We start from the raw sequence: 16450 nt of genomic DNA, 5'->3' as shown, positions 1-16450 counted from the left end.
GGCAGATAACGATTGGCTATTCATTATCTTCGCCGGGAACAAAGATTAGCCGGCCGAGATGAAAAATTACCCCGGACAGCGGCGCAGCCCCACGCGGACCCCCCTGCCCGCCACCGCCCCCCGCGCCTCGGTGCCCCGCCCGGCCCGCAGGCTCTGCGCTTACGCCCTGCCTTCCCCTAGGCCTGGCGCTCGGTCTCCCGCGCTCTCCTTGGCGCTCGGCAGTGCCGAGCCCGTGGCTGTCTCTCTCTCGGTCTGTCCATCCTGCCCAGCCCATCTTTCGTGTCCCCACTTTTGCCTCGTTCTCTCTGGGGCCCTTTCTGCTCTCTCCCTCTTCCCCTCTCCACAGCTCTCTGGGTTCTCTTCTCTCTTCCCATCTCTCTCTTTTTGTCTTGCTTCACTTTCTCTCTCCTCTCTGTATCTGTCTCTTATCTCTCTGTCCCTGTCTCTCTCTGGTTAACACTTTCAATGCTTTTGTTCCCATCTCTCTGACCCTTTCTCTGGCCACTTTTTAATTGTTTGTTTCTGTCCATCCCTGAGTGTCCCCAGCCCACCCCTCCACTCCCCACCAGTGTCTCTGTCTCTCTATCACTGTCACTTTTTAAAATCTGTCCTTGGGGCTCTCTATCTCGTCCCCCCCCCTGCTTGTCTGGATCTTTCTATGACTAGGCCTCTATGTCTCAATCCACTCCCATCCCAGAGAGCCCCACATCTCCAGGCCTCATGTCTCCTGCCCTCTCAAGGCTGTGTTCCTGACCACAGACCAGAGCCAGGGAGGCTCCAGCCAGCTCCAGCCGGCCCAACCCAGCAGGGAGATGGCAGGTGGGGTGGGGGGTGTAAGACCTGGAATCCTCCTCTGAGGAAACAAGACAGAACTAGACAAGGCTGTGAAGACACTCAGGCCCCCCTGGGTTCATGGGGTTTGCTCCTGTGCCCCAGGACTGGCTCGCCCATGCCCTTCCCCAATGAGGCCGGGGACCTTGGGAGCGGGTGGTCCCCGAGAGCCCACCTCATTAGGGCAGTTATTCAGCATGGCGCTGGCCTTGGCAGATAAGCCTTATCAGCTCATCTCCCCCTCCCACAGACAGACAGAAAGTGCCCTCGCAAATGGCACCCTGGAGCTCCACTGGCTAGCAGACAATCTGGGAAGACACACATACTGTGTGTCACCTAGGGACACACTCCTCCATAGACCACAGACACAGGGTAACACTGGGTAGAGAAACACACATAGTTCAAAGATATATTCATACTCACAGATGCCCACATCCCAGATACACAGGCACAAACACCCTCCCAACACACATCATAGAGCTATACACAGATACGCAGACATACTTGGATACACTCTCCCTCCTACCATCATCAGTTCAAAGATACAATGATACACACCCATACCTATGCTGTTAAAAACAGACACGCACACACACCTGCCCACACACCCCAATTCATAGACACAGAATACCCAGACACACACTGCTAACAACCCACACAGGGACACACACCAATTTACAGACAAACTCTTGGAAGTACCTACTTCCCATCACGTGATTCATGGACACAGTCATCTCCCAGATATGCAGCCACAGGGACACACATCCAGTTCCACAGATACATTCTCCTGCATGCACTCATGGCATCACTCTCCGAAATAGCCACACACAGTACACACACTCTCAGGGACCCCACAAAACTCTCAGGGACCCATAATACACAGATTTGCAATACACAAAGTCTCAAGGACCCACAAGAAGCAATCGGCATACTAATATACTCAGTTTTGCAGACTTTGTGCTCACAAATGCACATAGACACACATGGGCACCCGGGACAGTGCGCGCACACCAACACCCTTGCTTATTGCACAGAGCACATACGCATGCAACACAGTTGCCACCACCTTCAAAGAAAGACCCACAGACAGCAAGCGCCCACAGAGATAGGGGGCCGAAGACAACCCCCCTCCGGGGTATACGTGAGCACGCACTAGTTTTCCCTGGACCACCGACTTTCCGGTCCTTCTAAGGCAAAGCACCTTTTCTTTGGGCCCAAGATCCAGGCCACTTTCACTCTCCCTGGGCAGCTGGAATGGAACTCAGGGTGGCCCCATTGCTGGGTTGAATTTCATGGAAAGGACGTTGGAAGTTCAGGGACTAGACTCTCCCAGCTCACAAACCTAGGTGCTTTCTTGAGGTGAAGACCCACACCCCAACTCCTCCCCCACCCAGCCTTTCAAAGACAAGCCCTCTGTTCCCCCTCTGGCCGCCTCCAGTGCAAGGGTTCTTTAAGGATGCGTCAGGGAGATGCCTCAAACTCCACTCCTAAAATGCTCCGGAGTTGGGGAATTGAGGGGGAGTATAGGTGGGGAAGACAGAGGGGATGTGTCTACACTTAGAACGTCAGCCTGGAAATGACAGAGTTGTGTGTGTGCCAGAGTGTCAAGCTATATTTGAGCGTCTGCACGTGTGCTTATCGGTGTGACCCAGATCTCCTGTATGATGATGTCCACGCAGCCACAGCTGTGGGTGCTAACGCGTGTGCACAGATGTGTGCGTGTCCGTGTGAGCACTACTGGAAGTGGGTTAGAGAAGGAGGAGCAGACATCTGTGTACGTGCGTGTGCGCCCATGGCTCTTCAGAGTCCCCGAGGAGTCTTGGAAGAGAAACGTCCCCAGCTTTCTGAGAGAGCATCCCCGAGAGCAGGGGTGCGCCTATGTGCGCCTGGTTCGGAGTGTGTGCGCCCTGAGTGCCTGCCGGCCCTCGGCCCGCCGCCTGGTTGCAGGACCAGGGAGACGGGGCACAGAGCCCCGGGCATCCTCCTGCCCCCCTGTGGCGCTCCCGCCCCCTCAAAGAGCTGTCGAAATAAAAAGCAGCGGCCGCTGCGGCCGCGGGGGAGAGAGAGGCAGCGGGCGTGAGGAGGTAGTGAGGCCAGTGCCACCAAGTCTCTATCTCTTGGCTGCCGTCGTCCCCACCCCAACCGGCCCCCATCCACCACCAGGCGAACAAAAAGCGGCCTGCCGCGCACCATGCGGCCGCTCGGCGCACCGCCCGGGCCCTGCTGCTAGCTCGCCCCGGGGTCCTGGGGGCCCGCCTGGCCACCCGCCGCACTGTGAGCCCCGCTCGGCTCTGGCCGCGTCCGCCCGGGGGCGCCGCCCGCCGCACCTCGCTCGGTAAGTTCCCCCCTCTCTGCCCGGCCAGGGCCCTTCCAGCTCCTAGGCTCGGCCCAGCCGGCACTCTAATCGCACGGTCTGCTGGCCCCGTGGCCCCTGACATGTGGCCTTCGGGGCTCGCCCCGGCCCTCCCAGCGTCTAGAACCCCAGGTCCTAGGGGCCTAAGTCTGAGGAAGTATTTGGGGCGCTGGGGACAGCAGGCCGGCCTCGGGCCTCCCGCCGCCCCATTTCTCGGACGAAGCCATAGGCCGCGAGCCCGGGTTATTCAGAGAGCCTCGCACAGCGCCCCCCCTCCCGGCCCGGGAGCGGGGGTCTTTGTCTCGGCCGCCCCCCACCTCCAGGCCGCGGCGGCGGATGTACCCGAGCGGGGCCGCCGAGTGGCGGCTGCACCTGCCGGCTGGTCCCGTGCGCCGGCTTTGCGCGGCTTAACCCGGCTCGCTCCTGCGTGCGCCCTGGCGCGCCAAGCCCCGCGGCCCTTTATCCTGTGTGGCTGGGGTGCGTGTGGGGGAGAGCGTCGGGTCTGGAAGTCTCCCCCCTGCCCCAAGCTGGAGCTGGAATCGGTTTAGTGGGATTTCAATAAGAATGGGGCCGCCGCGGACTCGGGGATCTGCCGCCGGGAGGCGTAGACGGCGGTCTCGGTCTGTCCGGACGCGGGGCATTTAGAATCTTTCGGCGGCGGCCAGGCTTGAACTCTAGATTGCCCCAACTACGAGGGGGAAGTTCCGGCGTTCAGGGCCCCCGGGTGTGGCGGCCGCCCCTTTCCCGGAAAACATGGAAGGAAATTCGTTGTTTTGGAAAAAGCCGCGTCTCCCGGGATCAGAACATCTGGCGGTGAGGTCCGAGTCTACGCAGGCACCTGGCACTGGGATTCGTTTATGAGTAGGCAAGATTTGAGAAGCAGGTAGGGTCAGTGCAGCCCAGGCGTCTGGAGAGGGTTTCCCCGCCGAGTTGACAAATTGCAAACAAATTGCATCTAACGAAACGGATTTACCAGTTGTCATGCCGCCGGGCCGCTGGGCGCTCTGAGTAAACCGTGGTTGTTCGTGGAGGAGGGAGAAACGCGGCCGATTGTCTGCAGGTCTCAGCAGGGCCCCTGGGGGCTAGAACCTGGTCAGGAGATACAGGATCTCCGAGGCGCCTCGGTCCAGGGCGCTGAGGCATCTAGGCCGTTGGGCCCCTGTCTTTACAATTCAAAAAGGCCCAGAAGACTAATGAGGTGGGAAAGCCAGCGCGGAGGCCAGAGGAGAGGGAGCCTTTAGAGCCAGAGGGCTGACAGTGAACCCCAGAGAGCAGGAGAGGCTGTTGGAGCCCTGGTGCCCACATTGGGGAACCGCTCTAGGGGGATGGTGGCGCCGCGGCAGTTCTGAGGCCTCGCCCTAGAAGAGACTTCTGAACCCCTCCGGCTAAAGCAGCCCCCACTTCCTCCTCAATACCCCTCAAGGCGCATTGCCAATATGAGGCTAGGAGCCCCCTGGGTTGCCAATTAAGGCAACCCCTAAACAAACAGATTTCTTTGACACCCGCCCCCCCCAACCCCAGCCGGCCAATTAGATGCCCATAGGAAAAGGCGAGAAGAATTAGGTTACAAAGAGAGAGCAAACTTACGGTCCCAGAGGGGTGGCCTCCAATGAGCAAAGGTCAAACAAAGGGCGCTGCAGGAGGGTTAGTGGGACAAGGGAGCTGGGCAGTGAGACCCCCGCCAGGTGGGTGAGGCCCTCTAGAACTGGGCGTCGGATCCCGGCACCCCCAGCTCCTGGGCGCAAGCACCCCGGCAGCACCGACCCAGGCTCGGCTGGAGAATCTTGGGTCACTTGAAAAATGCCATTTAGGAAATTCAGTTTTGCCGCTGCCCTTCCCCAGTCCTTTGTGAAATGTCGTTCCCATGTAAGGAAAGTGACCACTTCTTAGTGCGATCAAAAGGCAGCAACCCACATTTGCAACAACCCTTGGGAACGAATAAAAAAATGAAAAAGGGAACGCATCCCTCCGGAGATGTTCTGGAGACCCCAACGTCTGAGGCCGTAAACTGAAATAAATCTGCTCTCCTCAGGCCCAAGAACGGCCCCCCAATAGCCCCAGCCGATCCTGGGGGCTGCCCTCACCCTCCCTGGACGTGTGTTTGGACGGAAGTGATAGGAGGATCTGTGCTTCCTAGTGGGCAAGCCGCCTGGCTACCGTCCGTCGGTCTGTCTGGCATACACGAACACTCACGAGGGGAGGGGGCTTTATGGGCCAGCTGGGCGCCCTGCTGCCTGGCGCCCCGCTTTTCTCTCCCAGGAGGCTCTTGCTGCGGGAGAGCGCAGCAGTCCCGGGTCCAACGCAGGAGCTCCGATCAAAGTGGAGGCCTCGGCCAGGCCGGCTGCCTGCCTGCCTGCCTTTTCGAGGAAGGCAACCCCAGGGCCTCGAGAGACCTGGCAGGGCTCCCCTTTCCCTTTTTTTCTCTAGGCCCGGATTTCGGGAAGGGAGGCTGGTGCGAGTCTCCCGAGGTCCCTGCTCAAGCGTTGCTTAACCGCCCTGCTAAGCTCCTCTGCGCGGCGATTTTCTGAGCCGCCGAGCGGGGTAATTGAATCCGTTCTGCGCCGGGCCGGCCGGCGGCGCAGGGCTGCCGTTCGGGCAGGGGCCCCGGCCGGGCTGGTCACCTCCGCGTCTGCGGCGGCCAGGACGCTGCCACAGCGGGGCTGCAGGCTGCCTTGGAGAAGCTTGAAGCGAGCTCGCAGTGACGAAACTGCAGACCCACCCAGGACGAGGGATAATTTGGACCGCGTCTTTGGGGGAAAAAGGCGAATTACCTGCTTTCTCAAGGGCTCGAAGCGGCTACCTCCCCGCGAGCCGTGGCGCCGATCTCGGCCCCACGGGAAGCTTCCGCTTGGCTCCGGCGGCTTCCCGCGCTGGGTCACGGAGTTGGAGTCCAGCGAGGCAGCCTTGCCGGACGCGGGGGATTGTTCCCGCGGCCGCGGTGTCTTTGAGAAGCTGCCGGTTGGCTCCGCGGACCCAAACAGACTCGAGGCTTCGCGGCGATTGCATTTTACGAGTTGATGAAGAATCGTAAGCTAAAGGAAGGGAGGAGAGACAGACAGACGGAGAGACACCGGGTCCGGGCCAGACGGCGCGCGTTGCGGGGAGCGCGAACCGGGAGGCACGGAGGCCTCTCACCTGCCCGGCCCTCGCGCTCTCACTGCCGACCCCGCGCTCTTTACGCGGCGGACGCCGGCCTCCTCTCCCGCTGAGCGGAGTTCCGAGAGGCCCGGGCCCCGCGCGCCCCAGAGTGGAGCGGAGCAGGAGGCGCAGCGGGCGGCCAGGGCAGGCGGGTCCCCAAGGGCCCGCGTCGTGCCGGTTCCCAGCCGGATGGGGCTCTGCGTCCCCGGCCCCGCACCTTTACCTGCGCCAGGGCCTCGGACAGGCGAACGGACAGCCAGACGAAGAGGTAGGAGGAGGCCCCTGGCCGGGGCCCGCGCCCCCTTGGCGCTGCCCAGAGCTGGCCTGGGAGAGGGTGACGGGGGCGCGCCCGCGGAGCTGGGCCTGGCCTGGCGCCCCCCAAGCCGAGGGGACCGAGGGCTTTCCTCCCTCCTCGGATTATTAAAAAGTTCATTTCCTGGCGAATCGGGTGACGTCAGGGGCCCGGCGTCGCGGTGGCGGGGCCGCCGGGCCGGAGAAGCCGCCTCCAGTTACCCAATTACCGACTGTCAATCCCGCTGCCCCTCCCCCCACTCGCCCGGGGGTGGCCCGGACCCCTGCCTTCCCTCCTGCCCCGGACCCACCTGGGATTCCTCTGGGTTTCTACCCCGAGAGACGTGGACCCAGCGAGGGGAGAGGGGCTGGAGAACGTCGACTACTCCCCGTTACCCCGCACCTGTCTCAGTCCCCCCAAATTTCTTTGTTCCCGACCCCCCTCCTCGGCCATAGACTCCCTTCGAGCCTCGGTCTCCTCCGTCTGTACAATGGGAGAGAGCAAGGGGATTCGTGCTCCGGGCCCGCCCGACCCACAGAGCTGGATCTCCGGATTGGAGGTGTGTGGAGCGCAGTTCCAGGTGACTGAGGGGACAGAGTTCTCTGACCACCGCCCCCCTTTCCACAGGGGCGGCCTTAGGGACCCCCGGGAGGAAAAAAATGCCTCCTCCTGCCCGGAGGCGTCTCCTACGAGCCGGCGCCGGCGCCAGTCCGGGTCTCCACGGCCTCGCCCCAGGCAGTTCGACCCGTTGGTCTGCGAAGGCCACGCCCGGGAAGGGGACGCCCCCTCCCCCTCTCTGGAGCCGCCAGCCAGGCCACCTCCACCCGGTCAAGCTCAGTCCTAAGCGGCCTCTTGTCCGAGGCCCAGGTGCCCCCTGAACCCGCGTAGTTCCTGCCCCTCACCGCTCCTGCTGTCCCGCAGCTGGCCTCCCAACCCCCCGCCCAGCCAGCGCCCGAGTTGGGGGAGGGAACGGTCTGGGTAGTAGCCGCAGTCGGCTGGCAACGTTCAGTGGTAAAGGAGGTGGGGTTCGAGAGAATGGAAGAGCCAGGGTCCCGGGGAGAGGACACCCAGACCCCCAGAGGGTGCGCGGCCGGGGCTCCGGAGGAGGAGGCCCCAGTTGGAGGTTAGTTACTGGGAGGAGGCCCCAGAGGTTATGGGGATCCGGGAGTGTCCGCAAGAGGGGGCGCAGCAGTCAGCCCGCGGGGTGAGGGTCCGGGGCGCGTTGGCAGCAGGGGCCGCCGAGAGGGCACTGGGAGGGGGCCCGCTGGCGGAGGGGGGCCGGCAGGCGGGTCAGTCCCGGAGTCCAGCGGCCCGGGAGTTGCGGGCGCAACCAATGGGGGGCGGAGGCTGGGCGGCGCGCGGCGCTGATTGGCTGGCGCGGGCTTCTTAGGCGTGCGCGGCCCCCGCTTCATGTCTGTGCAGGAGTCGCGAGCTGGCGCCAGGGCGGCCGGAGGATGCAGAGGGGCCGGAGCCCGGCGGGCCTGAGGCCGAGACGCGCGCTGTCCCCCGCTCCTACCCCGTGAGCCCCGCCAGCCGCCTGACGTGCCGTCCCTGAGCCCGCCACCCCCGGGGCTCCCGTCGGTGCTGCCCCCATTCTGAGGCCGCGCCCCGCCTCTCCGCAGCGCTGCGTGTGTAAGTTTGGGGTGCGAGAGCTGGCGGGGGCCTGGGGCGTGCCAGGCTCTGAGAGGTCTCTGCGGGGCCCAAGGCTGAGGCCAGGTTGCGGGTGACTGCTTTGGTGTGCCTTGGTGAGACGTCCGGATTGTGCCGCCTGGGAGTGCGCAGAGGGGACTGGCTCTCAGGCGGTGGGGCTGCGTGTGCCTGTTGGTGGGGGGGGGGGGGGGGGTCGAGGTCAGTATGTATATCCGGCGCCAAGTATAGGTTTGTGCGTGTCGCTAGGATCATGTGCTCCAGTGGGTGCCTGGGCGCCTGTCTCCAACTTTTAGTCTGTGTTTATGTTGATATGTACTAGGAAGGTGGGGGTTCAGTGTGAGCGTCTGACTAAAGTGCGACTCTGTGTGCTTTTGTTGGGGTAATTGGTGTCAGGGCTCCTCTTCGTGTATGACCCTGTGTGCACGACTGTGTGGCTTTGGGACCTGGGTCACCATGTGAATGCGCGTGGCTGAACTCTCTTCTCCGCCTTCCTTTCGTTTTGAGCTTTGAGCTTTCCTCCCACCCGGGACTGGTCCGCGGCTGAGCTCGGCTGGGGCGCAGCGGCGCGCGGGACGCCGCGTGGCGGGGCTTTGGGGGTGTCGGGCCGTGGCTGCGCCCTTCACGCCCCCTTCCGTCGCGCAGGGACACCTCCGCCTCCTCCGCCCAGATCTCGACCCTCCGCGGGCAATGGAGGTGGCGCCGGAGCAGCCGCGCTGGATGGCGCACCCCGCCGTGCTGAATGCGCAGCACCCCGACTCGCACCATCCGGGCCTGGCTCATAACTACATGGAGCCCGCGCAGCTACTGCCTCCCGACGAGGTGGATGTTTTCTTCAACCACCTGGACTCGCAGGGCAATCCCTACTACGCCAACCCGGCCCACGCGCGGGCGCGGGTCTCCTACGGCCCCGCGCACGGTGAGCTGGGGGCCCGCGGTGACTGGGAGCCCAGGCGCCGCGCGCCAGGCGCGGGAGGGGAGGAGGCCCCCAGCTGCCTGCTTCCCGGATGTGAGATCCGCAGGAATCGGAGCAGCTGAGAAATCGGGGCGGGAAAGGTGGGGGCAGTGGCCTTTGGGAGGCGAGTCTGGGCCCCGTTGGGTTTCGGCCCATTTTGCAGGCCTGTAGGGGTTTCCTCTAGGCCCTGTCCGGTGGGGTTCCTTCTGTGCCACTTGTCCTTCAGCTCCGGACTGGCATTCCTGATTATTGCCGGTGGGGGTGTTATGTTTCTGGTTTTCTTTGGGGAGGGATCTACTGCTGGTCCTTTTGTGAGTTGTGGTCCTGTGTATCTGGCTCGACCCAGCCCCTGTGCACCCTGACCCCTCTGCCTCCTCCTGCAGCCCGCCTGACCGGAGGCCAGATGTGCCGCCCACACTTGTTGCACAGCCCGGGATTGCCCTGGCTGGACGGGGGTAAAGCAGCCCTCTCGGCGGCTGCAGCACACCACCACAACCCCTGGACCGTGAGCCCCTTCTCCAAGACACCGCTGCACCCCTCAGCTGCTGGAGGCCCTGGAGGCCCCCTCTCCGTGTACCCAGGAGCCGGCAGTGGGAGCGGGGGAGGCAGCGGGAGCTCTGTGGCCTCCCTCACTCCCACTGCAGCCCACTCTGGCTCCCATCTCTTCGGCTTCCCACCCACGCCACCCAAGGAAGTGTCTCCTGACCCCAGCACCACGGGGGCTGCCTCCCCAGCCTCCTCTTCTGCAGGGGGGAGTGCGGCCCGGGGAGAGGACAAGGACGGCGTCAAGTACCAAGTGTCACTGACCGAGAGCATGAAGATGGAAAGTGGCAGTCCCCTGCGCCCAGGCCTGGCTGCCATGAGCACCCAGCCTGCCACACACCACCCCATCCCCACCTACCCCTCCTATGTGCCGGCCGCTGCGCACGACTACAGCAGCGGACTCTTCCACCCAGGAGGCTTCCTGGGTGGCCCAGCCTCCAGCTTCACCCCTAAGCAGCGTAGCAAGGCACGCTCCTGCTCAGGTAAAGGCAGGTGCTGGGACCCAGTGGAGCTGGGGAAGCTTGTGCTTTTGGGGAGTGGGAGGCAGGCTGTGATGTGGGAGGGGGGCAGTGGCAGTCTCCCAAATCTGGGGATGGGTGATGTCCCGTTCTCAAAGGCCCCAACAGATGTTTGAGACCCCGGAATGAGGAAGAGGGGAGCATAAAACTTTTGCCCTTTTCTTAAGGGTTCCTGGTGGCCCCAAAAGTTCATTTCGCTTCCCCACTCCTCACCCTCCCCTCCAAGGTTGGTCACTGCCAGACCAGAGCCCAGAATGGGAACTCCCCCTTCCCCTCCCTGAAGCTTAAGTGCGAATTTGAGCAGCCTCATGATTTAGTGTGTGAGAGAATGCAATATGCAGGTGAGAGCCACAAGGCTGTGTGTACGTGTGTGTACGTGTGTTTGTGAGTTTGTGTACGTGCTGTGGGTGCACTCCACAGGCTCCAAACCTTTAAGGAATCTGGTTCTCCAACTCAATCCGTCCAATCTTGGGATTTCGATGGCTCCTGATCTCCTTGGGGGATTTCCCCCAAAGCAAAATTCCCAGGACCTGTTCGCTCCCTGCCCCCAGGCGTACCCTCCCCTCCCCGAAGGCTGGAATGAGCCTGGGTGCCTCTGCCTCTCTGCCGCAGGAGCGTGGCTGGGCCAAACTGGGTTTGTCCAGGAATCTGGCCACAGGGCAGAAACGGGCTCATGTGGGGCTCCTGCTGTCAGCTCCTCCTTCCCAACCCGGTTGAACTGGGGAAGAGGGAGATTTTAAAAACTTTCACTCCTAAATCCAGGAATTAGCTTTTCTTGCCCATATATTGACAATTTAGTTTAAGTGGGGAGATTTTTCCTGGATAGCTCAATGCTAAGGCAGGTACCCTGCTTGACTGCTGCCCACCCCCCCAACTGCGCCTACCTCGATCCCAGCTCGGGCCCTGTTCTTTGTGTCCGGCTAGCTTGCCTTTAATTAGTCCTTTCTCCCACGTTTATTTTACATTTTATTTGAATTTCAGGTGGTCTTTTAACAACAATAACAACAACAACAAAAACAAAAACACAACAATGGCAAAGCCGAGGTCACTTAGTCTACTTCGCTTAAAAACGAAAAGGCTTATTATTTATTTTATTTTAAAGAAAGACAAGTTCGGTCCAAGTCCAGGACTGAATTCTAGGGCCTCAGCGGGTGGGAGGAAGTTGAGGAAAAATAAGGAAATTACTCTGGACCGAGGACAGAAAGACAGGGTAGGGGCCGAGGGCACAGATCCTGGAGCGGAGATTCGGGAGGTGGCAGACGCAGTGGGGGAGAAAGAAGAGACACAAAATGGGGGGGATTAGACAGGGGGCTGGAGTCCTCCCGGGCGGCCAGGTCGAGCCGGCGGCGAAGTTTGCTGTCAATACCCTTTCCTTGTCTCCTGGAGAATCCCTGCGGCCTTGCCCCACCGCTCGCTCCCTCCTGCCCCGTTTCCCTTCCTTCACGGGGATTTTAAAGAGAGAGATTTGGCCTTAAACTGTTCTCTGGACCCCCCTCCTGTGGGGGAGACCCCCTGGGTCCCTCTTCCTGCCCGGACTGGAACTAAAGTCACCCCCTGAGGCTGCCCGGCGGAGGTGGACCGCTGCTGATCAGCGCCCGCCTGGCACTGGTTAGCCCCTTGCCTGCCCCTGGCTCCCCACCGTGACCTTGCTGATGTCTCTCCCTGTCCCCATTCAGAAGGCCGAGAGTGTGTCAACTGTGGGGCCACAGCCACCCCTCTCTGGCGGCGAGACGGCACTGGCCACTACCTGTGCAACGCCTGCGGGCTCTACCACAAGATGAACGGGCAGAACCGGCCGCTGATCAAGCCCAAGCGGAGACTGGTAGGCAGCGGGGCTGGGTGGGCCGGGCCCGCGGGCGGCCGGGAGGGTGCTGCCCAGTGGTCGCCGATTAGCAGGGTCCGCGAACCTGGGCAGGAGCAGACAGTTAGTTAAAAAAGTAATAGTAACAACAAAACTCTTCAAATGCAGATACTTCGCCACTTGAAATCCTCTTATATCCTTAAAATCAGTTGGATGTCAGTTGGGGTCACCCTTCTTTCAGGTCAGATTTTGCTGTCTGCAACCTGCCAGGTGCCCTCGCCCCACCTCGCTCAGGGGTCCCCAAAGTTGAGTGTCCAAGGGCCCAACCCCAGTCCCTGGCCTCTGTTAAGCTCTCTTTAAAAATAGGGCCATGAAGTAATTTTCCTTGTAGCTCCGGGCAGTTCTCTCTCTTCCCAACACACAATCCCCTCTTGCTTATTTAAATAAAACACACACTCACACCAACCACCAAAAAAACCTGCCCTTTATTATTTTTCCATGGAGTCACCTATACTGTGTATTTTCATTTGAGTGATTTAAAAAAAATGCCCTTTCGGATCTCCTGCCGGAGTTTCCTATCCGGACATCTGCAGGCTGAAGATAAGGAAACTCCGTGTATCTGTTTCCGGCCTCCGCGAGTTTTTAGAGTCACTCCTCGGCTCAGTCCTGCCTCTCGCTGGGCTGTTTTGAAATTTCTAATACCCTCCACTTTGCAAATAATGCGTAAAATGCTAAGAATAATAAATATATTTTTTCAGGGCGAAGTGATTTATGAGGCTTAAATCGCTCTCTGCTTCTGCTTCGGGGGCCCCCTTTTTTTTTTCCTGGAGCGAGGGCCGGGTGAGGGCCCGGGTGGGGGTAGGGATAGAGGATACGGTGTTGGCCCCTGAGTCAGAATTCCAGCTTTGGGCTGCTTACTCACCCTCACCCTTCCCTGCCCCCGTGGCTGCAGTCCGGCAGGCCCTCTGTGACCAGGCTCGAGCCTGGGGCCATTCCAGCTTCTGCTGGCCTCAGCCCCCCACCCCCACCCCTGCAGCCTGTGGTTCTCTGGGAAGTGCTGGAGAACTCGTTCTGTTCCTGAGGGGCTGGCGCTGGAGGGCCCAGGAGAAGGGGGTCTGCTTTCCTGGGTCAAGACTCACTCCCCTTCTCCTCTTAGGGGGCTTCAGCCCCCTTCTCCCGAAACCAGACACTCATTCCAGATCGCCTCCGCCCTGTGTCCCCCTAGGGGCTGGGGGCAGTTCGAATCCTTGAGGTTTGGGGTACGGGGTACTAGGCGGATAGACCAGCATTGATGGGAATGTTCGAGATCTACACAGCCCACTGTGGCCGCCTCTAGCCCATGTTGTGACTATTGATCCCTTGAAATGTGGTTAGTGCAATTGTTGAAGGGACTGAATTTCTAATTTTATTAAATTGTGGTTCAATTTAATTTAAATAGCCACCTGTGGCTAGTGGCTACCGACCAGCACAGCGCAGCTCTAGCCTCCCTGAGTGCCCCACACCCCCATCCTGGGCAGCTGCCGGGTCTCCCTGTTCTGGCCTCAGGGAGGCTGACACGCCCAGGATTATGGATTTTGAGGGGAGTCATGTGAGAATGCAGCTCCACACCCAGGGGATTCAGGGGGCCAAGCCAGACTTCTAAACCAAAGAGCCCTTCTGGGGCCTCAGTTTCCCCATCTCTAGACTGAGGTTATGTGGCGGTTGGGGGAGGTGGCTCATTTTTCCTTCCAGCTCTTGCAGCCCCTTGAGCCCGAGATCAGGCTTGAGAGTTCATTATTCTAAAGTTCTGCGATTGTTTAGGTCTCAAATTCTAAAGTTCCATGGCTCCAGGATGCTTTGATTCCCCTGTGAGATTTATGCTCCTGGGTTAAATTGGTGGGGGCCTGGGCTGGGGGAGGGGAGGTCGAGGTGGGGCGTGGGAGCCCAGCCTGCTGACGCCGCCCCTCCCCTCCCAGTCGGCTGCCAGGAGAGCGGGCACCTGTTGTGCAAATTGTCAGACGACAACCACCACCTTATGGCGCCGAAACGCCAACGGGGACCCAGTCTGCAACGCCTGTGGCCTCTACTACAAGCTGCACAATGTGAGTCGCCCCGCCCGGCCCGCCCCACCCCTCCCCGGGGACGCTGCTCTTTGTGCTGCCAGGGAGAGGCCCCAGCCACAATCTCGAGCTTGGCTTGGCTTGGGAAGCTGCTGGCTTCCCATTGAGGGGCAAGCTGGCTGAAGTCTGTCCCCCACAGCACGGCCCAGCAGGTCTAGAGAAGTGGTCTCTGTTTAAAACAAAAGTCTGGGCTGGGGGTGGGTTTTGGTTTTGTCGATGGAGGGCAGTGCTGGGATTTCATGGGTGGTGGGCGTGTGGAAGTGGGGTCCCAGCCCAGACCTGCCTTTGCCCCACACTGAAGTTGGGGGTAGGCATGTTGCCCTGGGAAGGGAGCTCAGCCCCCTGATGGCTTTGTGGTTGCCCCCAGGTGAACAGGCCACTCACCATGAAGAAGGAGGGGATCCAGACTCGGAACCGGAAGATGTCCAACAAGTCCAAGAAGAACAAGAAGGGGGCTGAGTGCTTCGAGGAGCTCTCCAAGTGTATGCAGGAGAAGTCCTCCCCCTTCAGCGCAGCTGCCCTGGCCGGACATATGGCGCCCGTGGGCCACCTCCCGCCCTTCAGCCATTCGGGACACATCTTGCCCACCCCAACACCCATCCACCCCTCCTCCAGCCTCTCCTTTGGCCACCCCCACCCATCCAGCATGGTGACCGCCATGGGCTAGGGACAGCCCCACACGAATGGACAGACAGATGCCAAGGAGGGTGGCCGGCAGTGCGAGACTGGGAGCTCCCAGGACAGGTGGACCAAACCCTTAGCCACCCGCCCTTTCCTGAAGACTGATGCCACTCCTGCCCGCCCAGCCAGAGCCCCACGCTGCCTTGCCTGTGGACACTCCACTCCGCCGTCAGCAGTCACTGTGAAGACTCTCGCCCGGGCCAGGAGGTGGCCCCGGCCCGGCTGCTGCCCAGGTGGGGTTTCTGTCACGAACAATTGTTTGGAGAGCAGAAAGGACAACCTTGTGAAGAGAAAAGGAGGGGGCAGGGGACAAAAACGAAGGAACTTGTTTTTAGAAGGAAAAGGGAGTAGGCAAAAATAATTTATTTTGCTCTTGTTTCTAACAAGTACTGGGAGAATTGGAGGTCTGAGCTGCCCGAGTTCTCCGGGTCTTCCTCGGCGCCAGGTGCCACTTGGCCCACCTGCCAGCCGGGTCTGGAGGGCTCTCAGCCTGCACCTTCTCCTCCGGCTTCACTCTCTGCAAGGCTGAACCCCAGGCTGGCCTGAGCCAATCCAGAGGGTGCGGGCCCTGGCGGCCGGGTCTGGAGGGCAGACACAATCACAGGCGGTCCTGCGCGGATTCCCAGGCCAGGGCTGGGTCACAGGAAGGAAACAACATTTACTTGAGAGGGGAAATGTCTCCCAGCTCGCTCCCCTGGCTCTGAGGCCAAAGCTGGTGTGACCTGCGGCCCATTAACGGCCCGAGCCACAGCTTGCCTCCTCTGCCAGGTGGACCCCTGTGCATACATCCTTTTTCTGCTAAGCCCTCAACCCCCTCCCCTCCCACTCTGAGATGAAAGGAAAAGAATTAAAAAAAAAAAAAAAAAAAACCTGCCTAAGCTTAACTCGCTGATGAGTTAGTTGTTTTATTTTTTAAACTCTTTGGGTCCAGTCAATTGTACGTTGCCACGAAGCCCTTACTATGGAAAGGAATAAAACCTACAAACCAAGGCTGTAGCTTTGCATTTATTTTTGGAAAGTTCTTGGATCCCACAGCCCTTGAATAGGGAGCTGGGGACCAGGGGAGAGGCCTTTGCTGCTCTTGGCTTTCGGGGCTGGTCTGGCAGGTGGCGAAGGCAGGAGTTGCGGGTCGGTCAGCAACAGGACTGAGGGAGAGGCCACGACCCTGCTGGGGTCCCGGGAGATGCCTGGGTTCTGCTCTGCTTTCCTGTGGCTGTCTGGATCCTTCCCAAGGTACAGCTGTACATATCTGTGTCGGAGCTTAGATTCTGTATGCGGTGGGAGGTGCGAGGGCCGGCCCAGGAAGAGGATTGTGCTGATGTAGTCGGCCAAGTGCAATATGGGCAGGCCATCACTGCGGGGGCACCACAGGCGGAAGTAACTTATTTTGTACTAGTATCCGCATAAGAAAAAGAATCGGCAGTATTTTCTGTTTTTATGTTTTATTTGGCTTGTTTTATTTTGGATTAGTGAACTAAGTTATTGTTAATTATGTACAACATTTATATATTGTCTGTAAAAAATTGTATGCTATCCTCCTATTCCTTTAAAGTGAATACTGTTAAGAATAATAAAATACTTTTTGTGAATGC

The 16450-nt window shown here is 60.2% G+C and overlaps 2 protein-coding genes across 14 annotated transcripts in view; one reads left to right on the top strand and one right to left on the bottom strand.

Moving 5' to 3' along the window:
* Positions 1–7063, bottom strand: part of LOC106834475 (uncharacterized) — a 23895-nt gene extending 16832 nt beyond the window's left edge. For all 7 annotated transcript variants that reach the window (XM_070492408.1, XM_070492409.1, XM_070492410.1 and 4 more), the window contains exons 1-2: positions 6546–7063; positions 5956–6216 (exon numbers count right to left, since the gene is read on the bottom strand). In XM_070492408.1, coding sequence (XP_070348509.1) covers positions 5956–6216; positions 6546–6755 — 471 coding nt within the window. In that variant the 5' untranslated portion in view covers positions 6756–7063. The remainder of the gene's footprint in view (positions 1–5955; positions 6217–6545) is intronic.
* GATA2 (GATA binding protein 2) lies at positions 141–16450 on the top strand. Of its 7 annotated transcripts, none has more exons than XM_070492407.1 (8): positions 142–3166; positions 7070–7173; positions 8037–8246; positions 8907–9180; positions 9600–10241; positions 11954–12099; positions 14034–14159; positions 14545–16450. In XM_070492407.1, exons 4-8 carry the CDS (start codon positions 8952–8954, stop codon positions 14842–14844), a joined length of 1443 nt encoding a protein of 480 aa, XP_070348508.1. In that variant the 5' UTR covers positions 142–3166; positions 7070–7173; positions 8037–8246; positions 8907–8951; the 3' UTR covers positions 14845–16450. The 7 variants fall into 7 exon arrangements, with proteins under 7 accessions (XP_070348506.1, XP_044610172.1, XP_070348508.1 ...); XM_070492406.1 differs by having other exon boundaries at positions 7070–7194; XM_014846112.3 differs by lacking the exon at positions 142–3166 and adding an exon at positions 6212–6590.

Source organism: Equus asinus, chromosome 21, assembly GCF_041296235.1.
Source record: "Equus asinus isolate D_3611 breed Donkey chromosome 21, EquAss-T2T_v2, whole genome shotgun sequence".
NCBI lineage: Eukaryota > Metazoa > Chordata > Mammalia > Perissodactyla > Equidae > Equus > Equus asinus.
This window is presented reverse-complemented; position numbering and strand designations above follow the sequence as displayed.